At 39.9% G+C, this 17,959-nt stretch overlaps 1 protein-coding gene across 2 annotated transcripts in view; it reads right to left on the bottom strand.

Annotated features, from left to right (window-relative positions):
* Positions 1–17,959, bottom strand: part of LOC149064506 (protein numb-like) — a 253,792-nt gene that overhangs the window by 15,552 nt on the left and 220,281 nt on the right. For both annotated transcript variants that reach the window (XM_089254894.1, XM_089254895.1), the window contains exon 2: positions 10,704–10,853. In XM_089254894.1, the coding sequence (XP_089111020.1) occupies positions 10,704–10,853 (150 nt within the window). The remainder of the gene's footprint in view (positions 1–10,703; positions 10,854–17,959) is intronic.

Genomic DNA, 17,959 nt, shown 5'->3' on the forward strand with positions numbered 1-17,959 from the left:
TCTGAATATTCAAGTAATATAAGCATTTAAATCCCATGAGTGAACAAACCACTGGCGGGCCCCATCTGCCATTTTAATCGGTACAATACGAAACAATTTTGTTAAAGGAGACAGTTATTTTCCGGATATTATGCTGAGGTGAGCTCGGAAAGAAAAGTCATCACGTCTCCGCCGGGACTCGAACCCAGGCCTCTTGCATACCGGGCAAGCATGCTAGAGGCAAGCCTCTATGCAAGAGGCCTGGGTTCGAGTCCCGGCGGAGACGTGATGACTTTTCTTTCCGAGCTCACCTCAGCATAATATCCGGAAAATAACTGTTTCCTTGATATCTCTGGCTGAGAAAGAAGCCATCTATATCTCTCTAATTTTGTTAAAGTATTTCATTATTTCAAAATATACTTTAGGATGTACGGTTAAAGGTAATATGTATAGATCAGAGGATTTAACGCATGCGCTAGGGCTCCCGACATCTAAAGGACCCCGAAAAATACAAACTTTCCACTTTTTTCTAATTTAGGGGGGGGGGGCGCCCATATTTTCTTTCATGCCTGAGGCCTCGTCCGACTATTAATCCGTCACTGGTATAGATATTATGTAATGCATTATTGATTTTTTTGCTAGACTATAATCAAGTACGCACAAAGTATCTCGGCACCATTGATTGATGCTGAGATACTTTCATATTCGAATGTGATGCACCATACATTTGAATTTAATTTATCAGTGTTTTTCATCGATGAGCACAACCCCCCCACTCAGTTATACCAGCCGTTAAAACCCAAAAGGCACAGATTGGCTGTTGATGATGCAACAAAAATGAATGGCTTGCCAGCAGAGAGCAATTTGGTGAAAAAACTGGCAGTGCATGGTTGGCGTCAAAATTTCATTTTGTTCATACGCTGATCTTTCCACCATTTTTTCCTCAATTTTTGTGCTTTTTTATTATTTAGGATTTATTTATTTTGTAATTGTGTCGTTCAAAATAAACGACACATTCTGCTTCGGCTACTGTTAGTGCGTTCAGAATGTGAAAGTATATTCACTCGGCACAAAATATTCTTCGTAATCATCTGACTGGAAACTATGGACAAGAAATTCAATGTGAGCAGCATGTATTTTCATCGATGCAGGGTGAGTTGATTCGTTTGTTAAAATTATTCGTTGATAAGAGTTGAAAATCCAGATTTAACGAATTGTGTAAAACTGACATTTCCATTGCTTAATCCGAGGAAAATCGTTTTATCGGGGGCAACATCAATGCCGATATATGCACAGAAACTTCATAAAAAAAATCGTTAAATCCGGGAAATCATTATACGACTGTCATTAAAATTGCTGGGCAGGGGCGTTCTAAGCGTATCACGGGACCCAGAGGCGTACACAGTGCAGGGGTACGGGGGGGGGGGGAGGGTGTCGGATAACCCGGGAGCTGGGCCCAGGAAGGGGGGGGGGTTTCCAAATTCACCCTTTAACTGTTCAAGGCATGCCAAAATGCCTGCTTGCCCCGGGTGACAAAGTATCTAGTTGAGCCCTGGCCATGCCCCTCTCCAAGCTGACCAAAAATTAAGAAAAAATTAATTTATCTAACACCTCTGACGCCCCCCCCCATGTAAACAATTTTTCCGAGATCTCCATCTGGCTAGAAATTGTTGCCCAGCAATAACCATGCTTACTATCAAATTTAAACCAAATGTCACATTCATGCCGCTCTCCAGGACCCCAGTCCTAAAGGGGCGGTGGGTTTGGTGAGATCTGGTGGGTTTGGGCAGTATCTAGGCTGGGGCAACCAAGGGCCCCGAGCTGAATGTTGGCTTTACAAATAATGTACATTTATTAATGCATAATATTTTCCCTTTTAAGGCCTAGGGGGCCTCCCAAGAAAATGTCTGGCCCTGGGTTAGACCCCACACACACTGGGGTAGTCCCATGCGTTAAGATGACCCTGTTACTACCAGAATAACAGTATTCCCTGCATTAACTGTCATTCCAGGCAAATCGGGGAAAACTCCAGCTTTTTGAATGTTGGAGTCTGTCCATTCTCGGCATGTGGGTTAAACGAAAGTTCAATGAGGATAATGTGATACATTCAAAAGACTGATATCAATTTATATTGAACAAATAAGCTAATTGGACTAAAGTAATAGTTTTCCCACTATAGAAAACATTGAATTTGATAGTGATAATGAAAATTGAACATTTACTTATTGATCTACTTCAATTATCGACCTTTAGTACAAAATGCTGATACTGAATTCTGTACATTGTTTGGCGCATTCCGAGACTGAAGAAATGTCACTTTCACATTATACCAGCAATTTTTGCAATTCCGTTCAAAACAGATGTTAAATCAGGAATTGGTCACTAAAATTTGCCATCATAGTGGAAAATATTAATATTCTCTGCATGCTGGTCTCGGTTACTGTTTCCTGGTGTGCTGGGGAATGCAGTATTCAAATATTATAAAGCTGTTATTGCAATTGACATATTTTTTGTTACTCTCTAGGAGGCAAAAATATTTTTGTTCATCCCACAATGAAACAGTCAGTGACAACAACTTTAAAATAACTGAAGAGTGACGTTATGTCAGGCCTTAACCCTTTAAGCAGTTTTTTAAATTTTCCTGATTTGCATTGCAACTGCCACATTATAAAAGCTGTTAAGAAGTTGAGATATTTTGGGATGACCGAAATACAGCAGTTCAAGTTTTATGAGATATCTCGGGATTGCCACTGTGAGGGTTAACTGCAATTTTTGTGTGGGAGAGGACCAAACGTGATTTTGCTACTCCCACCACTTTAGAATTTGATTTATGATTTTACACCTGTGTTTTTGTTTCCACCCAAAATTTGCTGTCCCTTTGAATTTGTTGTACCACCCACCCCAGTTCTGTGTTTTTGAAATGTATGATTTTTTTTTTTTAGATTTTAATTTTTGGTAAGGCAGTCAAAATATTTCTATCAAAAGAATCATCAGAATGACATGAAAGAAAGAAAGAATGTGAAAGACCTTTGTCTGTCATAGATCAGGAAATTTCATCAGCAGATGCACTGGCCAGAGATGTTGCAAAAGTCAGTAGCAGAAAGATGAATGCCTGGTGTCCTGCTGAAATAATATTACTTGAAAATTTTGGAATGTTTCAAGTACAGCACTAGGAAAGCCACTTTGGGCACACCAATATTCTCCTAATTGGCACCTAACTCTATTATCAAAGCGGAGAGGTAAGAAATTGCAAATGAGTTGATTTGTAGTCCCCCCCCCCCCCCACCTCACACCTAAATTTTTCTATATTCAATTGTTTTTTTTTTTCAGAAATGCTATAGACATGAAAACTACAGAGACAAATAATCTAAAAATCAATGTTATGTTAGAGATAGTAGAAGCATGGCTTCCACTAGGGCCGGCTCAAGCTTAACTGCCATCTGGGTGCAAAGCCTCATGTGCCACACCTAAAGAAGCCTCTTGCTGCAGGAGGCAAGAGTCAAATCATTTTAATGTTCTTAATTCTGTACCTCGGAACCATACTATTGTATGTGACATACGATAGTATGGCTCCGAGGTATAGAATTGTGCCAGATAACTCAATTCCCATTTCAGCTCTTTTTGATGAGTTATCATTGCTGGCGCACCCTATAAATAGAAAATATAACGAGGTAAATTTTATTTAAAAAATTATTTTTAAGCCGTTTTTCTTGTACAGAGATCGGACAACTAAGAATCACAATTTGAATTAATTTGACCGTTCAGGAAAATTACTTGATGGCATCAAATAAGAATGTACTCTATCACAAAGGGCGATAGTGTACATTGTTCTGGTATCACTGTCCCAAAGCTCTATCTTCAGGTTTTCTCAACAAATATGTCAGAAAGGTATGTCTTAAAAGCATGATATCATTTGCAGAGCCGTATTCATAGAGAGGCTTAGCAGGCCCAAGACAGTGAATTCAAGAAATAAATGGTCACAAGAAAATTAGTATAATGGGAGAAGGACTCCGAAATTTACAAAAATATGCATCCACCTCTGCCCAGGGAGAGAGGGACGAGTCAGCGAGTGACCAAAAAGAGTGGCCTAGAGTTTGCAAGCATAAATAAACTCCATGTGAGTCATCGGGCAAAAAGTGAACTAGAGAAATCTAGAGACAAGGGCAAGAGGAAAAGAGGGATGAAAAAAAAAAGAAAAAGAAATGGGTATGTTTACAGGTTGAGAAATACTGGTTGAGAGGAGAGAGATACTGGGATATACACTCATTGCCATAAAAATTTGCGCACCCAGAAGAAGTCGTCAAAATGAAACGAAATTTTACACATGTAAGTACTACGTTGATGTAAGTAAGTGATTAGAAAATCCAAGAAAAAGGATCATTTATTGCAGAAAAAAGTACAGATGGACAGAAGTTTTAGTACTCTGTTGGACCCCCTCTAGCGCGAATGCACAATGCGATACGAGCGGGCATTGAGGCATACAAGTTTCGTATGATGTCCTGAGACATCTCGTTCCACAGTTGCTGTAAATGCACCTCTAGTTCGACCAACCTCGTAGGGTGTCCAACTTGCCGTCCCAAATGATCCCAGATATGCTCGATTGGTGACAAATCTGGGGATAGAGCAGGCCAGGGAAGGGTGGTAATGTGGCGAAGGCAGTCTTGTGACATCCTTGCTGTGTGTGGCCTAGCATTGTCTTGTTGAAAAATGGCTCCTGGGAGCCCTGCCATGAGTGGCAACACATGTGGCTGAAGGATGTTATGGATGTACCGCTGGGCTGTCATTGTGCCATCGATCAATATTAGGGGTGACCGTGTATCGTAAGCAATGGCACCCCATACCATGACACCAGCTGTGGGAGCAGTGTGTCGCTGTAAAGCGAAGGCAGGATTGAAGCATTCACCACGGGGCCTCCACACACGAACACGATTGTCATCACTGCTCAAGTTGAATCTCGATTCGTCGCTGAAGACGACCTGGTTCCATTCCGTTGCAGTCCAATCCCGTCGTGCTCGATACCACTCCAAACGGAGGCGTTGGTGGGTGGGTGTCATTGGCAGCACACGTAATGGGCGCGCGATACCAGATGTCCTTCAGCCAGGCGTCTTGCGATGGTTCGGGAAGACACAGGGGCCCGTAGTGAAGCTGCTGCCTGTGTCTGGATAGCGCCCAATGAGGCAGTTGGCTCTACGCGTGCGTTTCGGATGATGCGACGGTCTTCTCGACGACTGGTCTGTCGAGGGCGTCCTGAACCTGGTCGCCATGTAAATGACGTCTCTTCTGTCCACTGGTCCCAACACCTCCTCACAGTAAAATCAGAACGGCCTAGTTGACAAGCTACTCGCCGAGCTGACCACCCAGCTTCCATCATCCCGATGATTCTTCCCCTATCGAACTCTGACAACTGCTCATATGGTCTTCGACGGCGGCGTAACGGCATGTCTACCTCAGCATTTCCTTTGCAAACGATTAAATACACACCAGCAAGCTCTGCTTACCTGTTTTATACTCCAAGGAGAACGAAGTTCAACACCCTCTAGTGGCATTACGCAATCCGCAATCACGCTGCATTTCTAATCATTTGCATATCTGCCCGACATGTACCTTCAGGCCAACTTTCGTTTCGATCCCACAATTATTTCTTGGTGCGCAAATTTTTATGGCAATGAGTGTATATATATCCCTGCAAATTTAAGAAATAAATGGTCAAGAAAATTAAACAAGGATGAGTGGAGGGTGGCAAAATTTTTGTAGCTCACAGTCAGCTAAACTATAAATTTGCCTCTGGTCATGTGAATTTTTAATATTGGAGATTTTAAAATTTTTTGGTGTCTAACTAAAGCCTAACATGCCGTCCCTTACAACCTCGCTTAAGCTACATGTGGGCCCCTCCCCCACACTCGGCAGCAGTGCCCCTGACTGGGATCTTCTTTTCGACTCCAACTGTTGGCAGATAGCAGCACTACACATAACAAGCACTACACATAACAAGCATTACACAGAAACAAACTTCACATCAGGTTTCGCTACCATCAGGTTTCGCTACACGTACACACACATTCCAACATGTACCAATTCGTTAGAGGTTCCACAGAGGAATATGGACGAGGTACATGTATGGTTTAGTAGTAGTGGTGGTGGGCTCCTCCATCGTGAATTTACAGTGTGAAAAAACAAAAATTATAGAAATTGTCCCATACCCCTGTCAGTTCCACCCTTCCAGTTGGTAGAAGCTATGGGGGTTTCAGGAAAAAGAAGTAGAGTCTAAAATAAGAAGCATTCGGTTGATGTACTCCCAGGCGTTGAAAAAATTAAGATTCAAATAAATTGGGCGCAGGTGTGGAAGACATTTATATAAAAAAATAAAAAGGTTCGAAATTTTTCCCAGACACATCCAAAACGAATGAGCTGCCATCTATTATTAAAATTACATAATCAAGTATTTAGCATTAAAAAAGTACTGCACTAAATTTATAAAGACAATTTCAAATTATTCTTTTGTTTAATAATGAAAGCCATTGAATTTTTTACAATTGCCAAGAAATTTCCCATGAGTTACATCACTGGGTTGCGGGAGGTACAAGCGTAAAAAAATGGGGTAGGCTGTGTCATAGAAACATCTGCAAATTTTTATATGACTGCATTCTTTGTGTTTACCTGAAATAGCTAGCAGGCGATACCAATGTTGTCTATTTGTATTGTGAACTTCTCAAAATATTTTATAAAACAATTTTGTTACGAATGGGCCTTAAAGCTGAATGTTTTGCCTTGTTCTGCAACGAGCCTTCAGGTGATTGAAAATGATCTACGGTAACAATTCTTAAAATAGTGTTCCCTCAAAGCAGAATATGTCAAAATCTGTGACATACGTCACAGAACAATCAGTGCTACTGCAAAACAATTTGGAAGAATTTTAAAAAAGTATAGAAAACACCGTTATGGGGATTTTACTACTACTAAACCACACAAGCACCTTGTCCACATTACTCTAAGAATTTCTAACGAATTGGTAGATGTTGGAATGTGCGTCTAAGTAATGTGAAGTTTGTTACTGTGTAATGCTTGTTATGTGTAGTGTTGCCATCGGCCATCAATTTTTCTAAAATGATTTTTACTATAGTACATTTCCAGTCACAGCTGAGGGCTCGTTGCAGAATAATGCAAAACATTCTGCTTTGGAGATAGTGTTTTTCACGCCTTTCTTAACATTCTTCCTGAAATTGTTCTGTAGAAGTACTGATTATTCTGGGGTGTACGTTGCTGTTTTGGCATATTCTGCTTTGGGGCAAATGCGGGCCACATGCCTGATGCCCAGACTAGAAAACATAAATCTGTAGCGTATCATATCAGTTTCGTCTTTTGAATATCTAACAGACTATCCATTATCTTTTATTTGTGTTACAAGCGTCCTGAGATATAGCGTAAAACAATTTTGTTACTAATGTGGGCCACTGTTGTGGTGCCAAGACCAGAAGAGATATTAAAACCTAAGTATAGCATCATTGAATTTGTCTGAAATGAATATCAGGCAACACCGTTGGCTTTATATATATATATATTTGCATTACAAAACCAGGGCCGTCTTAAGAGCATCATAGGTCCCTGGGCCAACTGAATTTTTCTGAGGCCCCCAGGTAGGCCCATGCGTTAAGACAGCACTGTGCAAACCTCTCAAGATATAGTGTGAAACACTTTCATCATAAAAGCAAGCTTGGTGCTCAGTCCCAAAGAGGTATTAATTAATATGGTATTCTACAAACATATTTTTATGGAGTTTTGTTTTTCATCCACCTCATAGGGCATTTTGCCTGTTGTGGCCATAGAGTTTGCATTTGTGTTATTAATTGTTACAATTGTTTTCATTATCTTTCCAGATAAAATGAAAGCGGGAGTCTTTCTCCACAAAACACTAGATGATATCAGAGATTCATTAGTTTCAGTTCTGGAGAGGAAACAATCACCAAAAAAGACAACATCAACAGGTGTTTGGACGCTTTTATGCTGAGGAAGCCGAAATGATCAAAAGTTTAGAAAGTCCTTTGTATGTGCATAGTGGCAGCAATCATACACATTGTAAATGAACGTTAGCTGATACTTTTTTTTTTATCAATAAATACTTCAGTTTCAATTTATTTTGTGATTTATTTACAAAAATGATGTGAAATTTCCATTGAATTCTCAAGACTTGCTAGGATTTAGAGTGGGGGGAGGGGGTGCTTCTATAAGAGTGTTAGATCTCTTTAAAATTTTTCTACACATATATCTGATGCCTATTTTTCATTACTGTTTTAATTTGTTTACATTCACCAGATCTTGGTTCTTGAATTTTGATGATATTCAAGAAGTTTAAAGATATTCCAAATAACATTGAATTTTAGAACTACAAAGGAATTTGGGTATCACTTTTCTGACAGGAATGGTAGCCTATAAAAAAAAAAAAAATGCTATTACCTTTTCAGACCTGACTTCAACAATAACACACCTACAGTCCTTGAAGACAGGGCTAAACCAGGTGCTGACTAAACTCACTAGATTAAAAATATCTACAGCAGAAAAAAATTTCATTTTGTGCTTTCTATGTTAGACATCTTGGGATATCCAAGTTATCTGATGTATCAAGTTAGTAGTTCTGTACTTGATGAAATGCCACGAACTCTCCCAAGTAATAATTAGTACATAGAAATGTAAAAACAATGAGGTGATTGTTTTCCCATCTCGAAGCCATCATTCCTCCAGTAATTAGTGACTAGGCACAAAAATTAGGTGAAATCTGATAACGTGAACACAGATACAAGATTTTGAACAGCAATTTATTTCCAATACTTTAAGTGTAAAACCCCAGAGCATAATATGAAGGGTATTTTCTTTTGATATTTTTCTCAAATTGTTTTTGACCAAAATATTAAATTTTTTTATAACTTTTGGTCGGCTTGGGAGGAAGGCATGGGTCCCCTGAGCACCTCCTTGCGTAGGCTTTTGCTTGGAGGCTTGAACTCAGAACTGTTCTTGTATATGTCAGCAGTTCTGCACTTTTCTTCAATGTTGCACATTAGTAAGCCACGGTAATGATAAAAAAACTTCAAATTAAAAATATGAACATACAATAAATAAAAATTCAAAATTGATAAAAGAGATACGTGCTGATTAAAAGCTAATGTGAGAGTTAATTCCAACTCCATTGTTGACATTTTAGAATGAATGGAAAAAAATATGTAGTTAAAAATGAAAATTTATGACAATAGGACTGCAAATTGTGCAGTTATGAAAATTTCAAATTTGAGAAAAACATTTGAGAATCAGTAAAAAAAGGCCTCTTCAATTTCCTATCAATGCCATAGCGAGGAAGGGAGGTGGGGTTGGTTCCACCCCCCTCGAATTGTAAGAAAATTGCCAGTTCGAAGATGGAAAAGTATGATTTCTCGCCAAATATGACAAACTAATAAGTCAGTCCATGCCTGTGTCACTCTCTCACCAGCCAATCGTATCACTGTGCCTTTTGGGATTTAACGGCTCGTGCCACAGAGAAGAGAAAGAAAAACGCTCCCCCTGGGGATTCTTCTTCTTCTTATTATTATTGTGATTATTGTGTAGTGTGTGATGTGCTCGTCATGTAGCATTTCCCTATCCTCCTTAAATAAATATAATTATTGTTTTGAAAGAGCAACGACTCATCAATGAGTACTTGTGCAGTTACTCTGCCACATAGAGGAGGATCGTTACTATGTTAGAGAAAAATTCCCTGCAACACCACAACCTTGAATTATCTCTTGCCAATCGATAAAAGTGTCCCTTTGTTGAAACACTTAATTGATGGTGTATTAATATTACTCGTGGCAAATCTCTTTTCCATTTTGTTGAAAATTTTAAAAACTCCCCCCCCCCGGACACCCGCATTCTTCTAATGTAAACATATTGATAATTAGTAACCAATTGGTTTGAATGGCAAGGGAGACAAAACATTTGAGAAGCTCTTTTCCTAAAAAAAAATTTTGGTCAGTGGCAGCAGCAGTACAGTTGGTCAAAAAAAAAAACATTTGCGCATACATAGTGGATGACCTAACAACTTTACCAGAAAATATACAAAAGGCACACGGAAGATGATTTCTTCCACCTTTTCTAAAAGGAACGGGGGGAGGGCATTTGTTCCCCATAGTTTTGATCATCTCTTACCTACCAACATGTTGGGGTAAATCGAGAAGCTATCCATACTTGGAATAAGACAACCATAATATTCTTTATGGGCATTGTATCATGTGTATAATGTGTATATGTTGCTTATAATTTTTGTGATTGTGTTTTTAATTGGGTTGCTGTATTTTTGAATTATATGACATCCATATTTTTGGTTGTATTTGTAGTTATAAATGAGCATGAGTGAGGACAAATGTGTCAGGTTCACAGGTTTGTATGTGTGTGTGTTTGTGATCCCACAAAGTTTGGAGAGAGAAAGATTTCTTCTTTGCTCAAGGGCTTATGGGTGCTCGTCTTGAGAGTTATGAAGGAAATTTTAATTTCAGAATTAATTTTGAGGGTGTTCAACCACTCACAGCGTCCTCGGCTTATAGGCGGAGATAGACTTGAAAGTCTGGGAGGGGCGAGGTCATTATTGCTGGGGGGCACGATGATAATTCATATATACACTAGATCACTCAACTCCACCTTTGACGCTGGGCGGGGAGGAATGCCCCTCCATGCATTCCACCCTGCCGTAAGTTTGCACTTACTTTGACAGAAAAACTACACGTTCCTCCTCGCACAGCAGCTTCATCCCCTTGCCACTGATGAGGCCGACTGCATTCTGGCACAGAATCTTTCTTTTTCCTGAAGCTGTCCCTTAAACTCCTACGTAGACGATCCATTTTCCTGATGTCAACCTAATAGAAAATTAAAAATTAATTTTAAAAAATATTCCTGAAACAATTTTTAAATCGACAATAGCTATTGAATGAACAAAACAATATGAGGCTATTCAAATTTGAAAGAACCATACACAGTGTCTCATTTCCACTTGGAAAAGTGGGGCATTTGCCCAAGGCCCCATGATTTGGGACCCAAAATTTAAGCAACATATATTCACTGACTAACCAAGCATCTTTCACCCTATAGTCACTGGGGCCTGGTTTGCCTAAGGCGCCCCCTCACATCAAACTCAGGCCCTGACCATCAACATACTCAAACAATCCTATGTTAAATGTAGATTTAACTATACATATAGCATCATTTATGGCTGCAAGTTTTCAAGTTTTTTTTTCCCCTTTTATCAAAAACCATTACACATGGAGTTAATTCATTTAAAAGACTGTTTACACGCGGTAAGTGATTAAGTTGGTAACTAAATTTTAAGTTGGCAAGTACGTTATAATGTATGCAGGCGATAAGGGCCGTTTACACGGCTTTAGTTGGTAAGAGGCAAGTGCACAAGTGATTTAGTGGTTAAGTGAAATAAAAACGGTTCTATTTTTTCCGGTTAAGTAGACTTATGCACATACGCCAGTGGGCGTGACCTGCCGCTCTGGAGGGGTCTTTTTGCTCTCTCACAGAGGGGTTTATTTTGATCTCAAGCGTGAACCTGTTTATGCTCCGTCTTCTCCTACCGTTTCGCTAGAATTCCACGGAAATACAGGATGGTGAAGTGGCCAGAGGACATAACCTTATAAAGTTTGTTGAAGAGTATCTTCACCATGGAAGTTTGTTGAACTATAGAAATGAAAACTACCTTAACAAACAAGCTAAAAATTAATCGATGTTGGAAATAGTAGAAACTGTGGAATATTCGGTCGACGTGCTGCCAGGAGTTTAAAAAAAAAATTGAAGATTCAAAAATATATCGGGTGCTGGTGTGGAAGATTTATTATATATTAAAAAATTAAAAACTTGACGGGAGGGGGAATATTTCTCTCATCCAGAACGAATTTGTCGTCATCTATTGTAAAAATACATAATCAAATATTTAACAAAGATAGCATCTGCATTAAATTAAAAAAAATAATAAAATTTCAAATAATTTTTATGTGTAAAGAATTTTTATTATTTAATTTTTAACCCTTAGAATTTCCTACAAACGCCAAGAATCTTCTCCCATTCGGCTTACATAATTTATCTCCTCTATAACTTCGATTAAAATATCATATAATCGATATTTACGTCAGTCTATAATATGTTGTGTATCCTTTTTTTCCCCTCTCGTATAAGTGAAGGTGAATAAATGTATTCTTAAAAAAAAAACAAAAAACATAATGTGGCTCTGATCACAGTATTCGTTAGTTCTACCGGATCATTTGCATCCATTGTTGCGGAAGCTATGAGCTTTGAAAAAAAAAACCTCTTTGAGAATGCCAGATATATAAAAAAATCTCATTACTATTATTCTCCCGCGAGTTGCGTCTCTCTCCCTCCGTTGTGGAATGTAGCGCGCATGCGTCAACTGCGCTTGCCTCCGTAAAAATTATCCAACGAGCATCTACTTACTACTTATCGTGGGACACTTTTCTGAACAATCGGTAACTTAAAATTTAGTTACCAACTTAATCACTCACCACATGAAAACGGGCCTTGAGAGATCATGCAATAAAAGATTCAAGGTGTGGCGGTGATGTCGGCAGGAGTGCGTAGGTGTTGGCATTCCAATATAATAAATCTGCCACCACGTCGTTTTCTTGAGCGCGCCTTTTCTTTACCTCTCTTTCGCTGTTTTGAGACAGAAGGCTTTCGTTTCTTGCAGAGTCAAGATGTCATTTTACTGTGTCCGTGTATTCTCGTTTCGTATATGTGTAACGTACCGTGTTTCTTCAAATTAATAAACTTTATATAACAGCCGTTATCTGCAATTTAAGTATATTTCGTGAGTCAGATTTACGCTATCTATGGTCAAGTCACTACTTGAATTGAAGTGTCAGCACATCACTTTCTAAACTAGTGATACATCCAAAAAGGAATATTTGATATGTCCATGCATACATCGGATGCTGCGTACCATGGTTGGACAAACCTATTGCCCAAAGAATGTAATAAACTTGACTGCGCTCGCATTTTTAAAGTAAATGAGCAATGCTGCCATATAAAATGAAGCCGCCGTGAAGAAGAGGGATACCCGTGTAGTTAGGCCAATGGGGCCCTGCACGTGAAGAAGAAGGAGACCCGTGTAGACTGGCCACAGGGGCTCTGTACGTGAAGAAGACACCAAACCAAACATGGCCTCTGCTCTGTCGCTTGCGGAATATAAGCAGATTACCTTGCGTAATCCCCGGTATCTAGGCCCAGCTGGCATTTCGATTCAAGAGCCACAGGGCGCAACCCCACAGGGGACCCCCCGCCATTCCAAGACAGTCACGACAACTCACGGAGGAGCCCAGAGGCCAACGAGGAGAACTGACGGAACACCCGATAGCACTGCACCTCCGAGCCTCCGACAAACGCAATCGACCAGCGAAAACACCCGCGAACCCGAGACCTCGCCATGTCCACGAAGAATGCCACCATCCAGCGCTCTCCAGTCCATTGAACCAACAGGATAAAATCATGTGGCCGTTCATCCAGCGACACAAGTCCATCCGTTCCCATCAACGTACCCTGTCTCTGACCACCCACCGGTTGATGGGTTCAAGGATCTAAGTCCCTTGTCTCAGACCCTCTGGCCGTCGGTGTCTATCATTCTACCCCACCGTCACAGTGGAGGTCGGCTGAAGTTGGTTTTCTGTGGTTCCCAACATCAAGGCGCGAATGCGAGCCGATCTCTTTAAAAAGTCTCGCCACAGAGAGCAACAGACCTACAAACAGCACAAATGTAATCAATCATAACACATCACTCACTTCAATTCTGAAATATAGATGGCAGCACTGAAAAATCAAACACAACACTACATACGCGTTCAGACTGGTAGGTACACACACAGTTACACTGCCGGCACAGTTCACTAGGTAGTAAATCGACCAATGGTGATAGACCTGAACTGTGCTCGGTTTGAAAGAAAGGTGTCTATCATTCTGGAAAGAGAACATTTTATGCGTGTACATATACAAAACAAAACACAGTATATACAAATAAGACCGGAGTTGCAAGTGGAAATTGACGCTGATTTGCCACACAGGACAATCAATGGCAAACATCACAGTTAGGATAGGGTGGATGGGATAAAAGCAATTGTAGAATATTGTTCATGTTCAGTTGTTTTGAGAACATTCTTTCTCCTCTAACTATTCTAATTGAGAATTTGATGTTAATTTAGTTGGGCAATAGGAATTCTGAAGAAAGTTGGTCACTGAACGTTATGCGATACATGTCATGATATAACTTATATTTGTACAAAATAGTGAATTGAAAAGATCAAATGCGAATAAAAATGAATAGACATTCAATTGACAAAATATAAAAAATGATAGATGTGAAAAAAATGATATATATGATATGATAAATAACTGAGACGGGTATATTGGATTTGGCAATGGAAATTCTGAGGAAACTTCACTGTCCAGTTAATCAAATATGAAAGTCAAAACAACAATGGAAACGCTGATAACTGTGTAGCCAGGCCAAAAGCCTACTTCCTTCTCTTTTGCTTCATAAAAATTAAGACTTACAGTTAACCGGACAAAATAAACACAAATAAAAAATACATCCGTATGTGTGTATTCGATAAATATTTTTTCCCAGCTTTTCATGTGAAAGTAGGTAGATACTTTCCTTATTAATGTATTTTTTGATCCCTGTGAAAGTATTAAACGTTTCTCTCTGCGACGTTTTGATAACAATTACGCAAAATAATATGAATAAAGTAAGGATCTCGGTCAACCAGAGGAAACCAATTCTGAGCTATCTCGGATACCAGAAACCTCGTTTAATAGAAACGACCCTTGAATATTTGGAGAAAAAAAATTAACATAAACCACGGTACACAAAAACAAAGCAGTTGTCAATTAAGTATGTACTGCGGACACCCAATGACAATCCCTTAACCCGTAACGGGTTGCACTGTACTTGCGAAAAATGTATGTGACCGCTCACAAAAACTTCAAATGGCCACATGCTATCAGAAAAAAAGCAGAATCTGAGCGGCGCAGCTTTTGCCCTTTCACGTGTAGGGTCCATGATAAGACAGTTTCGGTTTCAGTACAGCACAGGATAGTTTTGTTATCTATTCAGATTTTACGTGCCGCCGCTGAGACTGGCCAAACGAGCTTAGTTTACGTCAATGAGAAACCCCCCAGGTGGGCCCCTCTGTGTTCTCTGCTTGTCTCGCTCCGTAGTCCATTTATTTGCCAGCCCATTCATGAGAGGCCTTCAGCTGGTTCTGCTTGGCTCGTACTCTATTCATATCAGCTCAGTACTTGCTACCCAGCATTGGACTTGACCAAAGGAACTTGGTTTCCATCCATGAGGGACCCTCAGGTGCACCCTCTGTGGTCTCTGCTCGTTTCGCTCAGTACCTTGTTTAGTCTTTACCCTTGGTCTGCTTGGCGTATGCACAGAAAAGGTGAAACCACTGCTGGAAACTCAAGCGCCCACAGCCGAACTCCGCTCACTTCAGCAACTTTTGGTGTTCACGAATACGCTTAGAAGACTTGGTTATTTGTTTAGGGAACATTAAGCATTTTTCTCTCAATTACTCACGTTCTAGAAAATAAATTTGTCTTTCTGTGAATGATTGTAGGAATTCAAAAAATTTTATAACCAAACTTGTATCCTCTCATCTAATGGAAAGAAACACTACAGTAAAAACACTAAGCTTTGCCCATTGATGATATATGTCTGTATTCACAAATAATACCTTTTAACTTCCTCATTTACGGCTTATAATTTTCAAAGACGACGATAAAATCAATAAAATTCATTAAAACTTTCCAGCTTTGTACAGCTGATTTACGAAAATTTTTGCGTCGGAAACCCATATTCTTTGCCTTCAAATAAAGCATCTTATTACTACGTATAGAGATAGACTCTCAATAATCCCTCCAGTAATCCGGCGTTTTTAGGCAGGTTTTCTCCGAGCATAGAAGAGGAAAACATATCACAGTTTATGTTTATGAACAGAAGTTTATATCATTTGAATGGGCTTTTTCAATCAACTTGCAGTAATTCGGCGATTTCGGTGACCCAGCACACCCTGGTGTGATATGTGCCAGATTAGCGAGAGTCTACTGCACTAATAATTCATAACTCTATTAGTTCATGAAATATTCAACTCGATTCACTTTTTTTTTGCTGCTGTTTCTTATATTTTTTCTACAACGCTCAGATTTTGAACTTGCATGTCCTGCCACTGAAGCAGTGTGGTATTTACGGGGGGGGGGGGATTAGAGGACCCAGGGGTTATAGCAAAGGGCAGTGAGTTCAGAGGGGCCAAGAAAATTAGTAGAATGGGAGAAGTGCGGTGAAATTTGTATAACCTTCAATAAATCCACCTCTGCCTAGACAGGTCCGTGAGTGACCAAGAAAGTAACCTAGAGAGTTTGCAAGCACGTGAGTGAGCAAAATAGTTTCTTAGAGCGATAGTAAACGTGTGAATGACGAAATGAATGACCTACAGAGGAAAAGACCAGTTCAGTTAGTGGCCTAAACCAGTGGTCGGCAAACCGCGGTTCGCGAGCCACATGCTGCTCTTTGGCCCCTTGAGTGTGGCTCTTCCACAAAATATCACATGCTTGGTATTTTGGAATTTTTGGCGCACAAAGATTCCAGATTTTTGCAAAATCATCTTTAGACACGCATTCTGGTGATTTTGTTCCCGCTCCTATAGGGAGGGGAGAGGAAGGGAGCGAGAACAAAATACACTATAGTAAGTAATCTTTTTCGCGGGCTTTTGCCGAAAGAGGGAGTGAAAGCCTGTGATGCTGCTGTCACGTGACTCTTCCACGACCAATCAGGTGGGTCGAACCAGGGAAGTTCGCGAAAAGATTCGAAAACGAGGCTTTTTCCTGAGGTACTCTGTGGTAAGTAGACGCAAAAGACGAGTCTCCTCTCGAAACATGGGGGGGGGGGGGGCATGCAATGTTTTCCGTACTAAGGAACGTCTTCCTCTACCCGGCCAGATCATAGGAGACGACGCTCCTGGGCCACCACCTCTCATGACGTCTCTCCCACGGCCTCCTCTCTCCATCCAACATTGGTGAACACTGCTAGAAGCGATCCACTATCTCCCATTGGAGAGTTGGAAGTGGTCGACCTCAATCAGATCGAGGATGTTTTTAACAAAGGCCAGCTTAGGAGTACCGTAATTAAGGACCGTCTTAGCCACGTCCTGAATAAAAAATATTTTTCTGAGGCCCCCCGGCGAGAAAGGTTTTTCGAAAATTTTAACCAGATATCATTTTCACGAGGCTTCCTCCTCTCCCTGCAGTTGACATCCCTGTTTTCGACTGTTTTTTACGTTTAATTAGCGTGGTATCATCTGAATTTTTTTTTCTTCAATGTTTGAGGAAAAGTTGAAATTCGTTGCGATCTAACGAGATTTCTGATATGTTCATGAAACAATGGTAAATATTCAATGAGATTCATTCAGAATTTTACGCAAAAGAAAATAATACATTGCAATGACTTTTTTCTCCCGTTGATGCTTAACAGTTTTAATCAAGAAAAAGTGAGAGTCCTGAGTTTGAAATTATGCAAAATTAAATTTTTTTTCAAATTTGGACCTAAATAATATCGCAGTAACACTGCTGATTTGAAAGATAAATTACAGACAGCCAGAGTCAAACCTAGACACGAGGAGGTCTGGGCAAGGCAGGAATTAGGGTCCCTCTAACTTGAGTCCAAATATTTTGGCTATCTCGGAATAATGACTGGACAATGTTTTGGATAGAGAATGAACAAAATTAAACACCAGACATCTTTTGTTTAATTTGTTCATTATCTTGTGACATTGCTCGGCAAAAAACTCCATTTTCTCTAGTGGAATCGTTCACACGCGAAATAACGTAACAGAAAATAAGGCAACATAATAAGAAAATATTCTCGTTCGAATTAGTTTCAAAATTTTATTTAAAA

Source organism: Pholcus phalangioides, unplaced genomic scaffold, assembly GCF_987345545.1.
Source record: "Pholcus phalangioides strain wild (caught in Gottingen) unplaced genomic scaffold, Ppha-v1.0 ptg000042l_1, whole genome shotgun sequence".
Lineage (NCBI taxonomy): Eukaryota > Metazoa > Arthropoda > Arachnida > Araneae > Pholcidae > Pholcus > Pholcus phalangioides.